Source organism: Carettochelys insculpta, chromosome 4 (assembly GCF_033958435.1).
Source record: "Carettochelys insculpta isolate YL-2023 chromosome 4, ASM3395843v1, whole genome shotgun sequence".
Taxonomy (NCBI): Eukaryota; Metazoa; Chordata; order Testudines; family Carettochelyidae; genus Carettochelys; species Carettochelys insculpta.
In genome coordinates this window covers 18907553-18931592 of record NC_134140.1, presented here as the reverse complement: position 1 = coordinate 18931592, position 24040 = coordinate 18907553, and the positions used below count along the sequence as shown (strand labels likewise).

The 24040-nt window shown below is 43.0% G+C and overlaps 1 protein-coding gene across 4 annotated transcripts in view; it reads left to right on the top strand.

Annotated features, from left to right (window-relative positions):
• Positions 1 to 6444: 6444 nt before the first annotated feature.
• MXD4 (MAX dimerization protein 4) overlaps positions 6445 to 24040 on the top strand; it is a 53079-nt gene continuing 35483 nt past the window's right edge. The window contains exons 1-3 of one of the 4 annotated variants that reach the window (XM_074992345.1): positions 6445 to 6613; positions 7134 to 7230; positions 20012 to 20041. In XM_074992345.1, the coding sequence (XP_074848446.1) occupies positions 6550 to 6613; positions 7134 to 7230; positions 20012 to 20041 (191 nt within the window). In that variant the 5' untranslated portion in view covers positions 6445 to 6549. Of the gene's footprint in view, positions 6614 to 7062; positions 7231 to 20011; positions 20042 to 24040 lie in introns of all 4 variants that reach the window. The other 3 variants (XM_074992344.1, XM_074992347.1, XM_074992346.1) reach the window with 3 other exon arrangements.

Here is a 24040-nt window from a genome sequence, read left to right as displayed (position 1 = left end):
GTGTGTGTACATACACACACAACTTACTTAAGCAAATTGATATATTCTGCATTTCCTGGGAATGTGTGTGTGTAAAAATACTTAGGAGTCATCTTTATACACCGAATGAAGTTGACAAAGGTAAGCTATGGCTCGAAATAATCTCTTGTTTATTTATTTTTTGGTCTTCAGGACAGCTCCTGAAACTAGTATTGACTCATGTAAGTAGCCCAATTGACTTCAGTGAATTTCCTCCTCCCTAAGTACTACTCAACAAGTTAAGATCTGGAGTAATGGGCTCTGGGGAAGAAGCACAGAAGCATAAAAAGTGCTCATTTATCTTATAATAACTAACTTCAGTGATAACCTGATTGTGTGGCAGCCCCATAATCTCAACTGCACTAGTATTTGGACAGGTCAGGTGATAAATGGAAAGTCTTTGAGCAATTCTATGTCCTTACCAGTCTATGAGCCAAATTTGCTGCCTTGTGGCACCTAATGGAGCCATTTACACCTTAAATATATGGAGATGCACCAATCTCAGAGAAATGGAAGGGACCCCTAGAGGTCATTGAGTCCAGTCTCCTGCACTCACAGCAGGACTTATCACCATCTCTGACAGCTTTTTTTTTTTTTTTTTTTTTTTTAAATCTAGTTGCCCTTAATCCATAAATGGCCCCCTCAATGGTTGAGCTCACAACCCCGGGCTTATAATGCCTATACACAGACCACTGAGCTATTCCATCCCACCCTGCCTGTTCAAAATCGGTGTATAATGTTTCTACATTACAATATTAGGGCTGCCTTTCATTTTGTGTCACCACTTACACCTCTATAGAATGGCTTTCAAATGTTATCTTTCTTCTTCAGTAGCAGTTTACTGCTGTTTTAGGCTTGTCTCTGGTGACTCATGGCCCACCAAGTAAAGAATTGAGCCTACTGTCTCTGCACTTTTAGCATAAATGAATCCTGGAAAGAGATGAGGTTTAACTCCAATTTCTCTGAAGGGCTTAGTTGCTTTTAGATAAAAATAGGAGACTAAATTTGTTTGGCATCTCCTTTGGTTGCATTGATAAGCCTCTTTTGCTACAGGTAAACGAGACAGACCAGACTCTAGAACTCTTCCTTATTTATGCTGGGTAGCTCCTATTCGTGTAGTTCCACTGAAGTCAATAGGCTACTCATATAATTCCTTTTCAATGGAATTTGGTCTTATTTGATGAAGGAAATCATTGACCTTTTAAAAAAAATGTCCTGGTTTTGTTAAAGTGAATGAATCACCAGTTTACAAGCCGCAGCTCTGCAGCTGCCACCAGCATTCTGTGCTAAAAGCACAAACTAAACTGTATTAGTGCAAATAGTATGGACAGTAGAAGGGAGGCTCCGAGCACCTTCATAACTAGCCTAGACTGGGATGCAAGGTTGTTCCTCTGCACAGCAGAGGCAGATGAGACAAGGCCACTAGACATGTTGGTGGCATGCAGAGAGCTGGCAGATAGCTGTGACTACATTCCTGGTAGCTTTCAAGTGTTTTTATCATTCAGGTTAGGAGATTTTGAGCTATGCATGTCTTGGTCTGTTTTTTTTAAACATCAGTGCATATTTGTGCAGCGCTGCAGTATTTCTTTAGCCTCTTATTATTGTATAGAATCACATTTTGCAAAATACAGTCTATATACAAATCCTAAAGGCAAGATGCATCATATTTCCTTCCAGTTCATCTCTTTGACATATTATTCATTATGAGAACTTGCTTTTTTTATATAGATTATATTTCTGCACACTATTTTAAATTCTTGCTGGTCTGTCTTACTGAGGGTTAGCAGAAGAAGTACAATAAATTATTTAAATCAGGGGTGACCAACCCACAGCTCTCGAGCTGCATGCAGCTCTTTGAGCCATAAAATGTGGCTCCCCCTCAGAGCTGCGCCCCAGGAGCACTGTCTGCCACCCTGCACACGTCACAGTGTTTGGAGGGAGAAGTGCATGGTAGCAGCAGTGGCGGTGCTGGTGAGTTGCCACCATTGAGCTGGAGCAGGTGAAGGGGAGGGTGCCTGGCTCTGGGGAAGGGCTGAGTTAGTGTGGGCCATGTGGAGGTGCCTGGCTCTGGGAAAGGGAAGGGTGTTTCGGTTACAGCAGGGCAGTGCCTGGTTCTGGAGAAGGGAAGGGGGACTGGGTTAGAGTGGGGGCTGGGGGTGCCTGGCTCTAGGGTAAGGGGAGAGCATTGAGCCATGTATTTTATATTTATATTTTTCTCTTTATCTAGATATATGTTTTAGATAGATAGATAGCTAAAAATAAATATATAATATGTGGCTCTTTGCACTCTATCCATGGGTCTTAGTCCCTAACTGGTTGGCCACCCCTGGTTTGAAGCTTGAAACGTAGGTATCGCTAGGGCTCCAGCTGACAGTAAATTGGAACTGAGTGGAAATGATACATAATATATTTGCTTATGGCCCCAATTCTTCACCACGAGCTATGCAGGCAGACTCCTGTAGCTGAGAACTACTATTTCCACATATGGAGCCCAACTGATTTGTGGGAGTCTGCAAGAGCCAGCACTTTTTCCAGGATACCCTGCAGCACAGGGCCATGCCTACAGAGTTCTCAGTGCAGGATCAGGGCTCATCTTAAGATAAAGGAAGGAAAGTTCCACTAACTAAATGTTTATTAATGAAGCATTTTTCTACCTTGTGCTCCTTCATGTTAAGTAACAGAAAACAATTCCTGTGAGATGCCACATTGAAATCTAAAAATGGATAGAAACAGTAGGTAATTATGCCTTGGTCCAGGGTGAGCAAACTCTTTACATCAGGCCCCATTTTTCATCCCTGCAATTATCAGGGCTCCCCCAAACTGTGTAATGTAGCCGAAACGGACAGAAAGTTTGGTTATGTCCAGCTGAAAATATAAATAAATAAATATTTTGGCATGCCTAAGAAACCAAGTCTGGAGAATGTAAAAACGTTGTCAATTGGCACATATAAGTGACTGCACATACATAATAGTAGCATGTTTCAAAAATTTAAATGGGATGGATGAGCATGAGACCCAGCAGCCAATTGTGTTGCGCCCCGTTATGAAATTTCATAATTCCACCTCCCACTTAGTGCACTCCTGCCTTAGTCCATCCAGGGCAGGTTATTTTACAGATGCATGTTCCTTAATTCCTTCAATAAAGAATTAGAATAAAAAAAATCGGTAATATTTAAAACTAAAACCAAAATTATTTGTTTTTCTGTACATCCTAAAGGCTCTTGGCTTTGAAAGAAGTTTCCCATCTTGGCAGCCTGTTCTCTGACTACCTTCTGCAGGGTTTCTTCTCTAGTCAGCCTGGGAAAGAAAATATGTTAAAACCACCCTGGCCTTTACAGGAGGGGTGTGGAACCTACAGCCTGCGGGCTTGATCCAGACCACAGCTTGCCTGGATCTGGGCTGTGGCTTGCCAGTCTCCAGCCCATGGGGCTTGGTGCTCAACCCCTGCTGCAGCAGGGAGCCTGTGCTAGTGTTCCAGTCCCATGGTGCCCCTGTGTAGCTGGAATGTCAGCTCCCCATTGCATGGGAAAGGTAGCTCAGAGCCTCACGGTCCAGATCCAGGCAAACCAGGGACATGTTGCTCGTGAGGGGAGGAAGCGGCTCTGCATGCAGCTGCTTATCATCCCCTTTGCGGGGGGAACAGCAGGGCAGGGAACCCGCTGGCCTGGGGGCTTTCCCCCCATTGCTCCCATTAGTTGGAACCACAGACAGGGGGATATAGCAGGTAAATGTCTCCTCCCATTGCCTTCATGCACCCTATTGCTGTCAAGACCCTGAGACTCCTGTCTCCACCCTGCTTCTGCATCCTCCCTCCTGCCCAGATGCAACAAACCCATCCTGGTCCTGTACCCTCCCTTCTACCCAGAGCCCATGCTCCCACCCCACTCCTCCAACTTACCTCCTGCCCAGGCTCTGCTCCTGTGCTCTGCCTCCCACCCAGACCCCCCCCACCCCAGGCTGCACCTGCACCCTCCCTCCTGCCCAGACTTCACACCCCCATTCCCATTCTGCTCTCTGGTGGCCCCCTCCAGCACACTGAACCCGTTATTTGTCTCCACCCCAAAGCCTGGAGGGGTCTACAACATCTGCTAGCCTTGGGCCTCCAGAAGAATTAATCGGGCCTGGGGGAAGCCCTGAACCTACATCCTCCCTCCCCACTGCCCCCTTTGTGGGGCTGGAGCCTGAAGTGTCTCAGTGTAGGGGGGTATCAAATCAGTGAGGGGGGGGGTTGCTTTTTTTTCTTTTTTTGCTTCACTTTTATGTGCTCCCCCCTTATTTTTCTATGGTTCTGTGACCCCCCCCCACCAAAAAAACAAAAAAAAGTTCCCTTCCCCTGCTTTACAGGGAGATGGCAAAGAGGCCATTTGCCTCCTGCTGTCCTGCATGCTGGAGGCTCTTCTGGTTGCAGTGCATAAAACATACATTGTGCCAAAACCACGTGCTGCTAAGAAAATACCTCCTGTCATCCCAAGCAGAAGCAGGATGGAGCATCAGTTGCGTAAATTAATTGCAAACTCATGTGTTCCTGTAAACAGCTTCACAGCATTGGTTTATTGTTTTGGTAAACTAGAGATGCACAAAATCCTGTAAGCCCAGCATAAAACCTCCTGAGTGGTTAGAACTCATGTGCTCTTGACACTGCTCAGCTTTTGCTTGCTGCAGGACGTTTTTACTTTCCTTTTAGCAACATCCCTATGACAGCAACAGCAGTCCAGTCAGGGGATGGCTACAAATGTGTATTGTCGACAACTGTAAAAGAGAAGTCTGAAGATGTATTTGCTTATGTTTCTATCAATTATTATTTACTGCTCCATCTGTAAATTCCATTGGGATGAAAGATATTAAAATAGTTTATCTGAAGAGTATGGACAAAGTATAAGCAACAGGAAAAAGCCTGTTTCATTTACTGGCTTAAGCATCAGCTCTGAAAAACAGTGAGTCCAGTTTTCATGTGTGGGTGCATTATAAAGTTGTAATGGTTGAATTTGGGACCTCCTTACTTGTAAGTTCAGATCCCCCTGAAGGCAGAGTAATGTGGGTCTTTGGAGTAAGACTTTAAAACCTCTTTTTGTCTTTGCTGTGAGAATACTTACAGCCAGTGTTTTCAGAGGTCGCTCATTTGGGTTTTTAAACATGAGATAGCAGACACTTGATTTTTTAGAGGTGCTACAAAGCGCAGTGCCCACTCTTTTCAGCTGGAATTGTGGTAGGATGAGCAGATAGCAAATATGGCAAATTAGGACAGGAAAGAAGAAAATAGGTGTCCATGCGAGAGAGGAATAAGGTCCTATATAAGACTAATTGCCTAATATCAGTAACAAAGAGGTAGCCATGTTAGTCTGTACTGCAACAAAACAAAGCAGCAGAAATGCAGCACACTGAATAAATCATTTTGTTAGTCTTTAAAGTGCTGTATTTCCCCTAATATCAGGATGGTCACAATAGCATCTGGACATCTAGTCACCCTAAGCTGGAAAATGAAGTCCGAAATCATCTCAAGTTAGTCACGCAAAAACCAAAGCACCAAAACTGGAGCATTTTTTCAAGATTCTATGGCCCTTTATTGAGAGAACAGGAAGTTTACCCTGGTATCTTAAAAGCATAATTTCCTGTGCCCAATGCATTTTCCTTACTTGCTGCCGCCCTGCCACCCAGAGGTGGCTGCATTTTGTACTGTTGTACTATTTAATGTACTTTACTATCCCGCATGAGGCAAAGGGCAGGGGCCTGGACTTAATCGCCTCTTGAGATCCCTTCCTGTTCTGGTATTCGATGGTTCCTTCCAAGCTCTAACGTTCTCTGGCTGGTGGATGCGTTTGTTTTACTTAGCAGTGTTATAGCTGACCACAGCTACGGCAGGGGAAAAGGGATCACGGGGCTGCTCTTCGAACATCCTAGCATTTCTCCCCATTCCCTAACCGAGCTGCAGCCCAGGACTTCTCTTCCTTCCAACAATACAATAATTCCACCAGCACTGTGGGTGGATGAATCCCTCTTCCTTCACTTGCTCGAGCCCCTCCCCTTTCACTTGCCTGCGACCGGACACACCGCTCCAAAGCTATTGGCTAATTTTCCCTGCTTATTTGCATAGCCTCCTCGTGTCCAATCAGCTGCTGCTGCCTGTTTAACATGCATAAAGCTGACCACTCAGTGATGCCGAGGGCCGGGCCACCACGTGCTGTTGCTAAGCTTCGGCTTCTAAATTGTACTGTAGCGGCTGGCCTATCAGGGAACGGATTCAGATCTGTCAACATTCTGTCTCCAAACCGGAGTGAGCTTGTCTTCCCTGATTGGTTCTACCTTTCTCGTAAATCCCGCCTCTCGGTGGACGCCGCTCCATGATTGGCTATGTGAGTCGCCTGTCGCCTGTGTGTCAAATGTAGGTTGAGAGAGGTGGTTTATATAGACGACTTGGAAGTCCCCAGCTTGTGAACTCAGTGCAGTTTTTCATGCCCATTGCCTTCGTCAGCTGTGTGAAAGGCAGACAGGCAGACACAGAGTTTGAGGGTAACTGAAAGAACACACACAAACATGGAGCTGAACTCTCTGTTAATTCTCCTGGAAGCAGCTGAGTATTTGGAAAGAAGAGACAGAGGTATTCAGAGAAATTACTCGCAGACTCGTCTCACATTTCACCCTCTTTGTTGCGTGGGTATTCGGACGCCTTTTTCTCTGAGTCCATATTTCCTTCACCTGCAAAGGTGCCCTGTGGTTTTCTTAGGTGCCTTGCAGAGGGGGAGGAAAAATGCTATTTTCTTGCAAAATCCTTAAACACATGCGCCGTGGCTCGAGTCTGCTCGGATCATCCGTCTGTTAACAGCTTTCCTTTATGTTACATTGTTGTGTGTGTGATTATTTGCGGGGCTCTGGCAGCTTCCCCTTGTCAAAATGTTTCAAGTTTTGCATGACTTAGCCCTGTTATTTATTTGACTGTTTACTTCAGTGAGTCTCCTGTTTTGGCACTTTGCGTTTTGTTGTGTTTCTTTAAAAAAATCCGGAGTAGAAGCCAAACAAATCAACCCAACGTTTTGTTTTTTACTCTAGCGTTCCGGCAAAGGAGGAAAAAAATGCATGGAAAAATATATTGCCACTAATGCTGACTTTGTCCCTAGAAGCAGAACATGGCTATGCATCAGTGTTACCCTTCGATAGTGACTATTCCAGAAAGAAAACAAAGGCAGGCACCCTGGCCAGAAAATCCCAGAATAACAGGTAACAGACGTGCCGTCTTTTTCTACAGTGAATTGGCAACTTTTCCTATCTGTCCAGCTTTATGTGCGGCGCATAGATGCATAAAAATAATAACTAACCCCGTCTCTTAGTTCCCAGTAGTCGCCATTTTTCCCCTGTATGGGCTTGGCTCTGTTTTGATCTCTCATATAAACACTGCCACGCGTACACCATCGCCTTAGCCCTCGCTGCCTTTCTAACCCATCTGCGCTCACGCTTCCTTCCCTGGTTTGCTTATGGATGCGCGCTTTGTTCTCCGATGTATTTTACAAGAATAATCACAACCCTTACTCCCCTTGCATGACACCAATTCCTTCCCAGGACTTATTTACAGACGCTGTATTGGTGCGAGATGAAATGCAGCCCCCTCGTTGCAGTGTAACGCCGGGATCTTGATGCGGGGAGGCAGCGTGGGGAGAAGGGAAACGGAGAGAACTTGTGCCTCATCTTCACCTTGGACTTTATGTGTATTTTAAAGTGTTTCGAGTGAACTTGACCTCTCCGGAGGGTCTGCTGCACATTTGCCCTGGTCTGTGCGTCGCCTGCACGAGCAAGCCCCACCGCACGCAGCGTTAGTAGAATGCATGATTACATTATTGTTACCCGCTGCCCGTTTTGTTGGTTTGTTTTTGTTTTGTTTTTTCTTGCAGCCACTACCTGTGGTGTGATCACCATTAGCTCAATGTTTTCTGCGCAGCCTCCTTGCAGCTTTGTTTGGCTGACCAGGCAGTGCTCAGAGTGTAACTGTCTACGTGCAGAAGGCTGTCTTAAAGAGACAGCGCCTCCTCTTTACGTGGGAATTCCTTCTTGTCTTGCACTTCATGTTCTTGCACAAACAACAACAACAACAACAACAAAAAAGAGCGCCCAGATGGTTCCCTCCTTCTGCAGACCATTGGCGCTCTACTCTTTAAAAAGCGACTCCTTTTAAAAAAATTGTAGAGTATGATCAGCCCTGCAGAATATCTTACAGTGCACAAAACTTCCACGTGACTTATTTTTCAAATGAGAGGAAAGTGAGCGTGATTGGGCCAATTCTTTGCTTTCAGTGACTCCAGAGTAAGTCCTGCACAACCCTAGTGCAGTCAGTGGGATTACTCTGGATTTACACTGGGGAAATGGGGAAGCAGAGAAACAGCTCGGCCAGGGATATTAAATTTTGAAAAAATGAACTAAACAATAAGCAAGCAGCTCCCTCGGAAAAATTCAAGATCATGATGAGCCCTGTTGGCAGTAATCACTGAAGGGCTCTATGTCCTTGAATGTAGCTGAGGGAACAGGAGGTGTGAATGCTTCGCTTCCCATTCGTATTCCAAAGGCTCTGATAGTTCTGGGGATATAAATTCGGAAATGGGGATTAATAGTTAAACTGGTGTAGAAAGATGCATCAGATGATTTTTAAAGGGCATTTACCATGAGTCACAGTGATGCCTAGATTTGGAGACACCATTCATCTATGTAAATTATTTATCTCGGTGATTTTTTTTTTTATAAAGTAACATATTAGTCAAAGGCAGTTAATTAAAAATTTTTGAGGTTTTTAATTCTACAGCTCTTGGACATGTTCTCATCTGTGTTTCTTGTATGCAAGAAACAGCAATCTGCATTACTTTTGGAACCATCATTCCTTCCATCTTTCCTTTTCTGGGCTCTCCTGCTGTACGCAGCAAAACAGTCACTTGTTTGAACTGTTAAGTCATTTTAGAATTTTTAGCAGAGGATGGTCATTCTATACATTTCAGCAGAATTAAAAGATTTCTTGTTAGCGCTTTCGTGGCATTATCAAAGCTAGAGCACACATTGCTACTGGTGGATGCCATTGTCTGTCCAATGTTGTCCCAGTTTGTTTCCTCACGCTGATTCTCATCATGCACACACAAATGCTTTTAAAATGCATAATTATCTTTTTATTATTTTTCTGTCAGTTTTATTGTTTACAGTCTAGAAATGGCTTATTCGTACTGTGGGGATGCGGCAACACCTCTGCAGAAGTTGTTTAGATGTGGCTATGGTCACCAATTCAGGCTCCATGTTTAGTTTACCTTGGATATTTGTCCATAGCCTAAAGAAAATAACAACAACCTGCTGCTGTGCACACTTGATAGTCTCTCTATAACGCAGATCCCGGCTGGAAATAGCAGGATGCTGTGAGAAGGGCTTGAGGTGCATTGGCAGAGGTGTTGGGCAGTCCAGCATTGTGCTTGCCTACAACATGCCTGCTTTTACCTGTTACTGAAACTGATAGGTTCAGACACAGTTTTTTCCACATATTTGATTTTAAATTCCAATAGAACCACTACTCTTATTCATATGGGGAACATAGGTGCTAGAGCTAGGGATGCTGGCAATCTGCTGGACCCCCTGGCTTGAAGTGGTTTTCTTTAAATAGAGTTTGGTTAGGTGACTTGCAGCACACCCACTATAAACATTGTCCCAGCATCCCTGACTGGGAGCAAATTTGTGGCTATCTGGATGTCGGATTGCAGCCTCAGTGTGTGGAATTTGAATATAATATTGAATTTTATCATGCAATCAAATGTTTATAAGCAATTCAAGTATTTCAAGGGATAGACAACTAGCCAGAGTTCAGAGGATCCTGAGTGGTCAAGAATAAAATTAACTAGCCTTTCGTGGCTGTTTATTTTAATCACTTCACAGAATCTCAGAATGTGGACAAATGGAGGTATGATTGTGTAAATAGGTCTGGAGGGGTGCCCCTTCATGCTCTGGGTTTTTGTTTTGCTAACGGGTGGGGGAAAGTATACTGCAAAATTGTAGAATGTTATTTTTCAGTAACTTGGTTATTTCTAAATAGCAGTCTCAGGTTTGAAAATTAACCATTGCATATGTCATCTGAGCACAGAGAGAAGCACCAAAACCAGTTGTTTTTAAAGCCTGGCAAGCATCTCTTTCACATATGGATAACTCAAACAGAGGACACAGAATTATTTCAGACTTAAAAAATTAAATTAGCCTTTGGGCTGAGGACAAGTATGAAACATTTTAATTCAGATCTCTCTTTATACTCCAAAAAAGCTACAGGCAAGTAGACACAGGTGCCTATAGGAAAAATTGTTTCTTCATCCACAGCTGTGACCATTGCCAGAATGCTATAATTTAGTGGTGTCCAATAGAAATTTAAGAATCACTACAGGCCCCCCTCCAGCTGCCCCTCCACCCTGATGCAAACTGTCAGCAACTCACCAGAGCCGACGCCACTGTGGCTGGAGCCACCTGCGCTTCTGGGCAGGAGCTAGAGGAGGAGCTGCCACTGCCGCCACATGCTTGTCCACACCAGCACGTGGTGTGGTGTGTGCATGGAATGGGCAGATGGCGCTCCACGCGTGTGGCACGAAGGCGCTGCATTTCATCACACCGCAGCTATAGTTAGTCCACTGAAAGAGTTCATAATTTTTACATTTTTTTGTTTTTAAACTGTCACTTGACAATTTTTAATTTCATGTTGCTAGAGAAAACATGTTCGTGTTACTGTGGAGGCAGCGGAAACTGCTGCTTGTTTTCATTTTTGCCTTATAACATAAATTTAATATATGATGAATTGATCTATATATTTTGTGCAATTTCTTGCCCTTGAGTCAGGCTATAGTTCTGGGTTCCCACTTTACACAAAATAGATTCAAAAGGTTTTTTTTTAATAAAACATCTTTGTTTAGATAGGGTTCTCTCCTGAAAATCAGAGGCATTCTCCTCAGATGCTTCTGACCAAAATCCCCTAGTCGACGAAAGTGGATTTTTGTTTTCCAGTCTGAATGATGATTTGAGGAGGGTGCAAGTTTGTGATTGATTTTCTCGGAGAGAGCAATTAAACACAGGTCAGCTCCTGTAATGGTGATAGCTAGACAGTATTTGGCCATTGTGCAGTAAAGGCCTTCTTTGGATAAATTAATATCTATAATTCCAAAAAGCAATATAATGGAGCCCATAAAATTTTTGCTGATATGTAGGTGGAATAAAATAAGGCTAGAAGACAGTTCAGTTAGCAGCATTGTGCTGTGGAGGTTGCAGTGCTAAATCTGCAAATGTCTTTCCATCCAGCATAGTGCGTGTAAGGAAATGGATGTACTTTGTTAAGAGGGAATACTTCACAGAAGCAAAAAGTCGCAAGTTCAGAAGATTACTTGGTTGCAGAAAATCATTTGTTAATAGGAATTCACTATAGCTTGCAGATAATTGGAGCTTTCTTGTTTTGTTTCCTGTTTGTGATGCTGACTTAACAGAGATAAGCTTATGAATTTTTGTGTTTGTGTAAGGGGAAAAACCAGTAGCCTGAATTGACCCCCTTGTGGACAGTGATCACATCACACTACCAGTACACGCAACAACTAGACAGGCCTGAGTCTCCACTGCCTTGTGCTTTGTGCAGTGTTTTATTGCTCTCCACAATGGGTGTAAAACACTATCACTGTATCTTTGCCTGAGTGTACTAGTTGTTCTCACCCAGGGGTACATGTGGCCCTGGGGTTACACAGACTCAGCGTTTCTCAGTCTTTGTTAGGAGTAAAAAACTGGACTTATCTTATGTTCATCTAATTTTTTTTATTATCCTTTTTGCCCAGTCAGAAGTATGATGGCAGGTTTATTGCCAATAGGCAATTTCTTCCAACCAACCAGTTAAGATTAAACAAATGTATTGCAATGGGAGAAAAAAAATTGTGTGTCTGGAAATTGTAGGCAGTGCGAGGTACTTAGAATTGTTTTTAAAAAGGGGTACTTTATAAAAAAAAGTTTGAGAAACACTGTACTAGACCACAGTGCAGCAGACAATCAGGTCACAATATGTGTTCTGTGCCCATGAAAAGATCATAAGGAAGTAAATATGTAGAATAAAATCTGTTGGGTCACAGTTCAATTTACTGGCAGAGCAGGAATGTTGAAGTCTGTGAAGGAGCCTGCTTGGCCTGTTAATTTAGGAGCTGATAAGAAGGAGGGAAAATGAAAGCAAAACTTAGATTATAAATATCCCCACTGCATCTGATGAAACTAATTCAATATTTATATTTGATTACATTTTCATACCAGTGGATAGAGTTGTGTGCAATGTACTATGATCTGGTGGAGGGATAATGGTGAAAATGGAGCTGTTGGGTCAAAACTGAATGTTGTTTCAAACAAAAATATTGTTTAATATCTGCATTCTTTCATTAACATTACATGACTATCAGTGCGAAGCAGTCTTTGGCCCTGTTTGGCAAGCTGCTAATTGCAGAGTAGAGGTGTGTGAAATTGTTCAGCCAAAATGAAATATTTTGTGCATTTGTGTTATCTTTGGTGAATGGTTTGGTTGCAGTGGGAAACACGGTAAAAATATAGAAATGTCAAAAGGAATCATTTGGACTTTTCTGAAGTCTCATTTTGATTTTTTCAGGCTAAGTTTATGCACCAAAAATGGTGATGGTGCCTCTCTTACCAGCATTACTCCAGTGCTTAAGGCAGTCTGTGGGGATGTGGCCCAGGTCTGAATCCCCTCTCTGGAGCAGGGACTTGAATCCTAACCACTGGGGCTGTTGAGCCATTCTGTCCCCAGCCCAAAGCCTATTAAAGTATTTCATATTGAGTGGCACAGTTTCAGCAGGAGAGGCTGAGAGACCCATCCTAGTCCCTTTGTGGTCAACACCTTCTCAAGATCTGCGGGTGGCAGGAGAGACCTGGTTCAAATCCCTGCTCTGAATCGGGCAGAGAGAGGAATATGAACCTGGGTTTCCCATGTTCCAGGGTGGTGCCCTAATCACTGGGCTAAAGCTTATAAGAAGCGCATCACTTTCTGCTTCTCATGCTGTGAATCTAGCCCTCCATTTCCTTTGCTTTTATTAGGTTTAGTTCAGCCTAAAACAGAATTTTTCTGACTTTTTTGTGATTCACTGAACATTTTGAAAAAGTTTGGATTCAGTTCAACCAGAGCTGAAAGCTTGTGCTTTCCTGCCCCCCCCATCACTGTCAGAGAGGGCTGTAGTGTAGACTCAGCCTGTGTGTGTGTGTGTGTTTTAATCACCAAATCACAAACAATGTCAGGTCTTGCTCTTACACACAGATATTCAGGACTCTCCATAAGGGAGTGCACCAATGCATCTGGAATCCCAGCCCTCATCCATATTACTGGGAAAATTCTGCTTTGACAAGGAGTTGTGAGTTCAGTTTTAAAAACTGGGAGAAGGGGAGTCAGAATAAATGAGCACAAAACCACGGTTATGCTCTCCACACTCAGTACCATGTACTTCCAAAGATGGGCCCTGGGCCTGAAACATACAACCTAGTTGAAGTTTAGTGTGCTAGAAGCAAGCACTAGTATAGCTAACTGAGACCTTAAGGTTGAGAATACCCCCTTATCTCTGCCCCAGGCATGTCTGTTACATTTGTGGACTCTTATTAGATGATAACATACAGGTTCCTAAATAACATGTGTCATGTTTATTAGTGGACTCTTTCTCCAGTGTGCATATGTCTATGTAGCATATTGTGGAGCCTACCACTCTATTTGCTCTTGTGTTTTGGCCTTGTCTGATATTTCTCAATATATTTTCAGGGCTGACAATAGACCAGCATTGCTAGGCATCACCCACCATCATTTTAAGCACACTGGCTATGAGACTGTGCTAATAACGTGGGACTTAAAATAAGGGGGCCAGTGCGTGTGTGCACTGCAGTAGTGCCTGGAACTCGCAGGCTGGATTTTGATGTGACACAACAGGAAGAAAGGAGAGAGGAGGATGAGGATGATTAATTATCAGGAGAGCAGTCAGACTGCAGGCAATTGTGCAGAGGTCTCAGCTCACCAACTGCAGAGCCAGGGTCATCTGATTGATAGGGGTCTATCCTTGTAATCTTAATTTTGGCATGTGTTGATACCAGCTGAGCATTTTAGCACATAGTCTTAACATTGCACCTTCATGGTATCCAGAAGGTGACTTCCTAAGAGTTCTTACTTGATAGGAAAAAAGATGTGCAGGGGAAAGAGTTTTTGTCTTCACTCTTAAGAAACTCTGCTGGCTTGTAAAATATTAGAATGAGATCATAAAATGCTATAATTTGGAATTACTTGGCTAGAGACCCTTTCGGTGTTGCCATCCCTAACTCAAACTATAGAAGAAAACATGCCCCTTAATTTTATTTGACAATTTGCATTTTTAAAGAATCAGAGCTTAGCATTTCACACCAGGTTGATCACCATTTGTCACCTAATAAATTATTTTGTTAGTCTTTAGAGTGCTACATGAATGCTTTTTCTTTGGTACTCGATAATGAATGCTAATGCTGTCTCATCTAGAGAGTAGCCGTTACTATTTGCAACAACTGCTTTGCATCTAGTGGTGCTAAGTAGCCAGAGTTTCAGGGGATCTGGACTCTTTTCCTTCTCCATAGCAAATATTTGTGGCAAACATTCTTCTCTCCAGTCCCTTCTGTTCCTCCTCTGCCTGTGGCTGGTCTGTGCACCGTTTTGTGCGAGGACAGCAAAAGATGAGGATTAAAATCACGTTAGTTATATTACTGGAAGCATGTGTGTACATCTGCCCTTATATTTCTTCCTGTCTGCCCTCTGGGTTCTGTGGAAAGCAGAGAATACAGGATGAAGGGAGGCAGAAGTATTGGGTCTCCCTGCAGCAGTGCTCTGTGCTTCACAGAAATGGAAGGGGTGATAAGCAGTAATTAGTTATATAGCGCTTTATCCTCTCAAAGAACTGTACTGTCTTTCCCGATGAACCCTCATTGCGTGGGAGGTAGGCATTGTGGAACTATTAATAGCTCCTGTTTTGCAGCTGGGAAACTGGCAGGTTATATGTCAGACCCTGGGGTGCTGAAAGTGGCAACCATATTTGGTTGTTATTACTTCAAGCCAGGTGGTGCTGCTGTACTCCTCATACCTCTCTATTCTAGCACCCTTGATCAATGGGATCTCATAGCTAAGTCACACAACCCCTTTGTGCCTCTGAGAAATGTGGCTATCAGTAATTCTTTACATATGCACAACATTTGCTTATGGATAGATCTCAGCATGCTTTACAAAGGCAGGTAGGTATTGGTAGCTCCATTACGGCTGGCCTAATTTTGGGGTGTAGGTATTTTACTACACAGCTCACTTAGCTACCTTCATATGTACAGTGTAGTTTGGGGTCACACTGTCATTTAGTTCAGCAGCTTTGTGACTGCATTTGCACCTCAGCAAATGCAAACTTTTGTCTGCTCCAGGAACCCAAATGTAGGGTATGCTCTGAAGTGTATGTTTTACAGGAGGATGATATTTGGAGCTATGTTGGAACTGATTGGCTGTGTGTAACAGGTCGGATTGACCAGAAGTACAACTCCAGTAGCTTACATGAAGTTCCTATGCAGCAGAGATGATTTAACCCAACACTTTTTTCATCTGCTATGTAAAACACTTGATATGAGCAATTTTGTTATCTTTAAGTGGTCACACTCATGAGCGCTTTAGAAATCTCTTCCTGCTGAAAGATTATTTCCCTGTATGTGTGTCTGTATTGTATCGTTAACACAGACGCTTACTGGCTTTCAGCCTCCCCTCTGCCTCCCCCCCCACCCACATCCACACAGAAGGACTTTTACCCAAGTTTGAAGGTTGTTTTAAGTCAGATCTTGCTTACCTGGCTAGAGGTTAGATTAGAATACTGGTACCCAAACTTAGTGGTACAACCCACCAATGGTGTATGTCTTTCTTTTTATGTAACCCATCCAGGGTCAGAATTCATGGGGGAGGCCAAAAATCATGGGCCAGTGTCCTCCTCTGCCACTGCCATCTCCTTCTCCTCACCCTGCAGAGGGGCACAGATATCCTGTGCTTATACACTCAGCTCTGCTATTGCAGTCCTAATCCTGGTCTGGTAGAGAGGTAGAGACACTGGTTGGTAGGGATAAGCTGCAGAATAACTTAGACAAATTGGAAGATTGGGCCAACAGAAATTTGATGAGGTGAACAAGGACAAGTGTGCAGAGTCCTGTGCTTAGGACATAAGAATCCCAAACACTGCTACAGGTTGGGGACCACCTGGCTAAGCAGCAGTTCTGCAGAAGAAGGATGTGGGCATTACAGTGGATGAGAAACTGGACATGAGTCAACAATGTGCCCTGGTAGCGAAGAAGGCTAATGACATATTGCGCTGCATTAGTAGGAGCATTGCCAACGGATCTAGAGAAGTTGATTATTCCCCTTTATTTGACACTGGTGAGGCCACATTTGGAATATTGTGTCCAGTTCTGGGCACCTCATGACAAAAAGGATGTGGGCACAGTGGGGAGAGTCCAATGGAAGGCAACAAAAATGATTATGGGTCTAGAGCACATGACTTATGAGGAGAGGCTGAGGGATTTACACTTATTTAGTCTACAGAAGAGAAGAAAGGTTGGTGGGGGGATTTGATAGCAGCCTTCAACTTCCTGAAGGGAGATTACAAGAAGGATGAAGAGAGGCTATTTTCGGTGGTGACAGATGACAGAACGAGGAGCAGTGGTCTCAGGTTGCAGTAGGAGAAGTATTAGGAAAAACTGTTTCACCAGTAGGGTAGTGAAGCAGTGGAACTGGTTACCTAGAGAATCTGCATCCCTAGAGATTTTTAAGTCCCAGCTTGACAAAAACCTGACTTGGATGGTTTAGTGGGATTGGTCCTGTTTTGAGCAGGGGGTTGGACTTGATCACCTCCTGCGGTCTCCTCCAGTCCTGTGGTTCTGTGGTGTAGAGGAGAGGCCCTGGGGGAAGGAGAGAGCGAGAGAGTGAGCCTGCTCCACACTCGTCCTGCAATGGCAGCTTCTGTCCCACAGTCTGAGCCCATCTCCCTGCTCTGAGCATAGCAACCTGGTGCAGGGGGTTGCAGTGCCACTCAGGTTTGGCCCAGCTGCCCCTTCTTCCTGGGACTGAGCAGTACTGTGACCTTATGTGCTGGGTCGCAACACCTGGAGCAGAGTTGGGCCCAGCTCTGTGGGATAGGAACCACTGCTATGAGGTAAGAGTAGAGAGGGCTCACTTTCCAATGTGCTCCAGTACCCTTTGCACAGTTCCTGCAGACAAATTGACACATTTTTTGTGAAATTGATGTTCTCTAGAACATTTCAACCGAAAGGTGTGTGGAATATGCACCAAGACTCACATGAACAAGTTCAGAAATGACAAAGAGACAGTCAATCAGTGAGGTTTTACCATGGGGATGTCACATTGATTGGTTTGTTGCAGGTTTGATTTTATTCCTGGGAGCTAAATTCTGTGGTTTGGTTTTGGTTTTAGTGTTCTTTGGGGGGGCGGGGGGGTGTTGTGCGCACGCGTGCGTGTACATGTGCATGTGTGCGTGTGTAACACACTTACATAATCTCATGTGATAAACAGATAAAAAGGTAGATCATATTTTGAAAGAGTTGAAAGACTTTACTGTATGGCCATGTCTACACTAGCCAAAAACTTCGAAATGGCCATGGAAATGGCCATTTTGAAGTTTACTAATGAAGCGCTGAAATACATATTCAGTGCCTCATTAGCATGTGGGCGGCCGTGGCACTTCGAAATTGACGCGGTTGGCAGCCGCGTGGCTCGTCCCGACGGGACTCCTTTTTGAAAGGAGCCCGGCAACTTCGAAGTCCCCTTATTCCCATTTGCTCATAGGAATAAGGGGACTTCGAAGTAGGTGGGGTCCTTTCAAAAAGAAGCCCGTTTGGACGAGCTGCACGGCGGCGAGCTGCATCAATTTCGAAGTGCCGTGGCCGCCCGCATGCTAATGAGGCGCTGAATATGTATTTCAGTGCTTCATTAGTAAACTTCAAAATGGACATTTGCATGGCCATTTCAAAGTTTTGGGTAGTGCAGACACGGCCTATATGTTGTCCCATAGTGTTGCTTTACTTGTGGTATAGTGCATTTATTTTAAGATTTAAAATACAAAGAAAAACATTTTTCAAAAAAGATACCAACTACTACATGAATGTTCAGCTCTCACTAAAATCGGTGGACAGGTCTTATACACCTTGATCCTTCAAAAGTTTACGCAGGTTCCCATTCTTACATGAGTAGGCCCAGTGCTTTATTTGTAAAAATAAATGTGGAACCCGTAGTCAGCCAGCTCCTGTCCCCCTGCCCCCCACCTACCTCTTGAGTAGGCCCATTTAAGTCAGTGCATAAATGTCTTCAGGATCAGAGCTGTAGTGGCTAGACTTGGACCCGAAAAGAACCATTTTTGGGTCTGATTATCAGTGATTATCCGACCCTTGCTTTGTTTTCGCTGTGCAGCCTGCTGGGTACGGTGATTGCAATGTTTGCATCAACAAGAAATTTCAAATATGCTGCAACAGCTATGTGGGCGATTTGCTTAAGAGCCAGCTACATGCTTCTGTAAGAAAGGTCTGTGGCCCTCTACTGCACCTGGTCACGACATATGTCTTAGAATAGATTCTGCTCTTTGCACCTAATGCATGAAGAAAGCCTCCGTCAGCACACAGTACAGAGAAGCAGGCTGCGTTTCTAGCGCTGTTGGAAAACTGATTCAACAAAATTTACTTGCATATATCTTGATGCTGCAATGTGTTACTCCATTAAAACTGTTGCTGTCTTTATAGCCATGATCGTCACATATTGACGATCTAATAAAATCAGTTTCCATCCTTAAAGAACGAGACCCACGGGTCCAGGAAATGACTGCTTTTGTACAGTGACAGTAATTTCATCTTAGAAGTGTTTTTTTTATTCCAGTTGTATAAATCTGTATGAATCTTTTTTTTTTTTTTTAAACAGAGTTTTCAGTTTTTCTACAATGGGGAAATAGTCCTAATTTCTTGGAAGTTTTTAGATTTTTATTTTTAAAGTTCTAAGCTGAGCAAAAGAAAAAGATGCAGTCTTTCCTGCATTGACTGATACAATTACAGGTTGAGTCTCTTTAATCCAGAACTCTCTTGTCTGACAAATTCTTTAATACAGCATGATTTTAATTAGCCAGATAGCCACTTACCATGATTGGTTGCCAAGTTTTCCGTGGTCCCATAAAGTTTGTTGACAGCCACGAGTTCTGGCTCTCAGTGTTCTGTGCTGTAATTTAGCTGTAATTTATCCCTAAATGTCTTCTAAGAGCCCAGTAAGCAGCTAAAGGGTTGGTAATGCTGCTGGATAATATGACCACAAGTGGTCTGGCAAATTCTCTTGTTCAGCACTGGTCAGGTCCCGAGGGTGCTGAGCGAGAGAGGTTCAACCTGTGCTGCTGCTGTTAAATGATCTTTTTTTTACAAAATGATGTATTTTTTGTTTCTCATATTCTCCTAGAATCTGAGTTTCTTCTTTCGTGATTTACCCCGCTCCTTCATTCTTACAGTTCTTTTTTTTTTTTAACCAATTAGATCTTGCAGCTGTTTTTTGTTTTTCCTTTTCTCAGTGGCTGAAAATATTGTGTGTTTTGTTTCTTTTACCCCTTGTGTCAAATTAGGAGGCAGAATTGTGCTTAATATATGATGAGCCTTTAATAAACATTTTTGCACAAATTATAGTCTCTCTATGCAAGAAGATTTACCCATGGAGATGTAGGAGCTCGATATTTTGGGAAACAACAAAAAGATGTTGGCACCTTGAAAACTTTCTAAAGCTATGTTAACAGCAATCAGTTTAAAACGTAAATTGCATTAAAATCCTTGTGAAGTTTAGGCTTCACTTTTATTTATAAGGTATTTTAATTAATTAGGTTTTTAAAGTTTCTTTGAAAGCCATGTATGTAATTTTTTAGGTATTTTAAAATGCAGTGTTCTAAAATATTTTTTCTATTTTTAATAGGTCATCGCACAATGAACTAGAAAAACATAGGTAAGTAATGAAAAAAAATACAGTTATTGAGAAAAAGTATGGGAGATGTCAGACAGGGATATGGTGTTAAAATTGTGTCCTGAATGAACTATCTAAACTTAGAGCTGATTAATCCTGTACTTTATAGAAGTATAAGTTTAATATGAATTATGTAATTAAAAAAAGTTGATTTCCTTAGTTTGCTAGCAAATTTTGCAAGGTGTAGTAAAATACAAATTGAGTTATGATTAAGCTGAATGGATTTGGGGCTAGGCAATGAGTATGAAATACCAAATTATTTTCCTGTTTAAAAACATTTAAAGTAAACTTGTGTGTCAATGAGGAGGGATTTAGTCTTGAAGCTCCCACTCTATATAACCTCATGCAAACAAATTTCCCATTAACTCAGCTTCCTTGGAGAGGCAGCAGGTTGGATCCGAAGGATTGTGCTCAGAGTAGAAACCACGACTGGAACTGTCTGCAGTGCTTTGAAGAAGTAGTTCATAAAACCTTTAGGCCCAGAATTTTAAACAGTGTCTCTATACCTCTAGTAACAGTAATACATGCAAAATATTAACAAAGAGGTAGCTGTGTTAGTCTGTACTCCAACAAAAGAAAACTGCAGAAATGTAGGACTTACCATGTTGTTAGTCTTTAAAGTACTACATGCAAAATGTGTGTGCCAAAACAGTTTTGGAGGGCTGGTCTCTTTTCTATGGAGGCCATGCATCCTAAGGCCCTTCCTTCGGCTGAAGACAATGTATGCAAACTAACTACGGCGGAGTAGAAGAGATGACAACTATGGTTCATGAAATTGTACACACAGGTTTGATGCACGCTTTGGACTGTGTGAATGGTGATTGATAGTTAGATGCTTACTGCATTTCATCCAAAAGGAAGGGTGATATTTGTATCTCCTGACATTTTCTTCCTGTCCTATCCCACAGTAAGATGAAGTCACTTAATCACAATTTCTTTATTAAACTTCCTATCACCATGCTTTCACCTTCTTTGTTTCTTTCATTCTCCCTGTCCTTGATGTTCTAGTCAATCTCTTAGTACCCTTCCCTGCTCTGTCACTACCAACCAATCTACCCATTTGCACTGAGTAGCCATTCCCTTCCCACCCCCGCCCATTCAGTTTTTATTCTCTCTGAGGGTAGTTTCCTGTTTCTCTCTTTACTCTAGCCCTGAGCATATTTCAGCAGCACCATGTGGGAGAGGCATTAATACTGCATGCAGGTGCCGGGAAGGATTGATTTTTTTATGTAATATATAATCTCATTTCAGTTTCTCATTTTGAGTTCTGCAATGTGTCCTTTTGCATGCATGTTAATATTACTTGCCACCATGGTATTTTCTCTCTGCACTTCACTTATTTTTATATTGTAACTTGAAGCTATAGCTACAAACTGCATTCAGTTAGTGATATGTAATTGTAATTACAGGTCCTAAACTTACGCCCGTCATAAAGCTAATTTTTCAGTTAGCCCTAATCCAGCCTGCAAACATGAATAATGAAAATTAAGAACAAAGGCCATACTGGGTCAGACCAATGGTCCATCTAGCTCAGTGACCTGTCTTCTCACAGGCTGTATCTACACAGCTTCATTATTTCCAAATAATCCATACTGGAATAGCTATTCTGAAATAGATTATTTTGAAATAACACAGCTATCTACAAGAATGCATTTAGAAATAGCACATCTAAGCCATGTCTACACGTGCATGCTACTTCGAAGTAGCAGCACTAACTTCGAAATAGCGCCCGTCATGGCTACACGTGTTGGGCGCTATTTCGATGTTAACATCGACGTTAGGCGGCGAGACGTCGAAGTCGCTAACCCCATGAGGGGATGGGAATAGCGCCCTACGTCGAAGTTGAACTTCAAAGTAGGGCACGTGTAGACGATCCGCATCCCACAACATCGAAATCATGGGGTCCGCCATGGCGGCCATCAGCTGAGGGGTTGAGAGACGCTCTCTCTCCAGCCCCTGCGGGGCTCTATGGTCACCGTGTGCAGCAGCCCTTAGCCCAGGGCTTCTGGCTGCTGCAGCTGCAGCTGGGGATCCATGCTGCATGCACAGGGTCTGCAACCAGTTGTTGGTTCCGTGGATCTTGTGTTGTTTAGTGCAAGTGTGTCTGGGAGGGGCCCTTTAAGGGAGCGGCTTGCTGTTGAGTCTGCCCTGTGACCCTGTCTGCAGCTGTGCCTGGCACCCTTACTTCGATGTGTGCTACTTTGGCGTGTAGAGGTTCCCTCGCAGCGCCTATTTCAATGTGGTGCTGCGCAACATCGATGTTGAACGTTGACGTTGCCAGCCCTGGAGGACGTGTAGACATTATTCATCAAAATAGCCTATTTCGATGTCGCTACATCGAAATAAGCTACTTTGATGTAGGCTTCACGTGTAGACGTAGCCCTAGACACATAGTGCCTATTTCAAAATAGGGCCATTGGATACCTTTATGGCTTATTGTGAAAAAGCATGAGTCTGTGCCTTAACAGCTCCTGTTTTGCAATAGCTACTTTGAAATAGGCCTTACAGTATACCCCCAAATTGCCCGAGTTCGAGTTGTGTTTAACTTGCGTTAACGTGAGTTAAGCGCAATTCAAAGCTGCTCTGCAGCTGTCTCTCTCCCAGCTTCTGCCAGCTGGTGGAAGCTGGGTGGGCAGCTGCAGCAGCATGACTTCTCTCTGGCTTCCCCCAGCTGGGAGAAGCCGTGCCACCACAGCTGTCTGCCAGTGCTGGTCAGTTTCCTGGGTCCCAACTCTTCTCAGTCGGCACTGGAGATAATACAAAATTACTCAAAATAGTTATGTGCAAACTTTGCCATCTCACTGCTCACCCTCTTTTTCAGAATCCTTTAGGTAGCCGCACTCGCTCAGTCCTTAAACTTTCAGGATAACAGTGTTATTCTGCCGCCTGGTCCCCGGCTCCCCTCCACTCGCTGGAGCCAGCAAACTGAGTGAGGCTGTTGTCCTCGTCAGTTTCCTGACATCCTCGTGTTGCTCAGGAAATTTGACTTATACAGGGTTTGCGAGAATGCATCCCCTCTGTAAATCGGGGGTCTATTGTATTCCTTCTGCCGCAAGGTTAACGAAATTAAAAATAATGTAGCAGCTGTTCTGAATTTTTTTTCAAATAGCATGTGCATAGCGTAGATGCTCAAAGTTATTTCAAAATAACAGCTGAAATCTTGAAATTACTTTGCTGTGTGGCCATAGCTACAGTGTCAAATGTTGGGTGCTTTTGGCAGTTGGAGATTTAAGGACACCCAGAACATGGGATTGTATGTCTGACCATCTTGACTAGCAGCCATTATCCTCCGTGAACTTATCTAACTCTTTTTTTGTACCCAATTATACTGTTGGCCTTCCTGTCATCTCCATGGCAACAGATCTGTGGGTTGACTTTGCATTGTGTGAAAAAGTATCTCCTTCTGTTTGTTTTAAACCTGCTGCTTAAATAATTTTATCAGGTGACCCCTAGTTCTTCTGTTATATGAAAGGATAAAACAATGTTTCTGTGTTCACTTTCTCCACACTGTTCATTATTTTATCATACTCCAAATCACCTCTTTTCTAAGATGAAGAGTTCCAAGCTTATTAATCTATCATCATGTAAAAAGCTGTTCCATTCCCCTGCTTTGTATATTTTCCAATTCTATTATATATTTTTAGGTGGAGCAGCCAGAAATATGCATGGTATTCAGTGTGTGGACATCTCACGATTTATATACTGGCATTAAGATATTTTCTGTCATATTATCTATCCCTTTTCTAATGGTTCCTAAAATTTTGTTAGCTTTTTTGACAGACTGAATGGATGTTTTCAAGGAACTAAACATTATGACTCCAAGATCCCTTTCTTGAGCAGCAGTGGCTGATTAAGAACTGATAATTTTATTCAGACAGTTGTTTTTTTCCCCAGTGTACGTTACTTTGCATTTATCAATAATGAATTACATCTCCTGTTTTGTCACCAGACATACAGTTAGTTTAGTGAGATGCCTTTGGA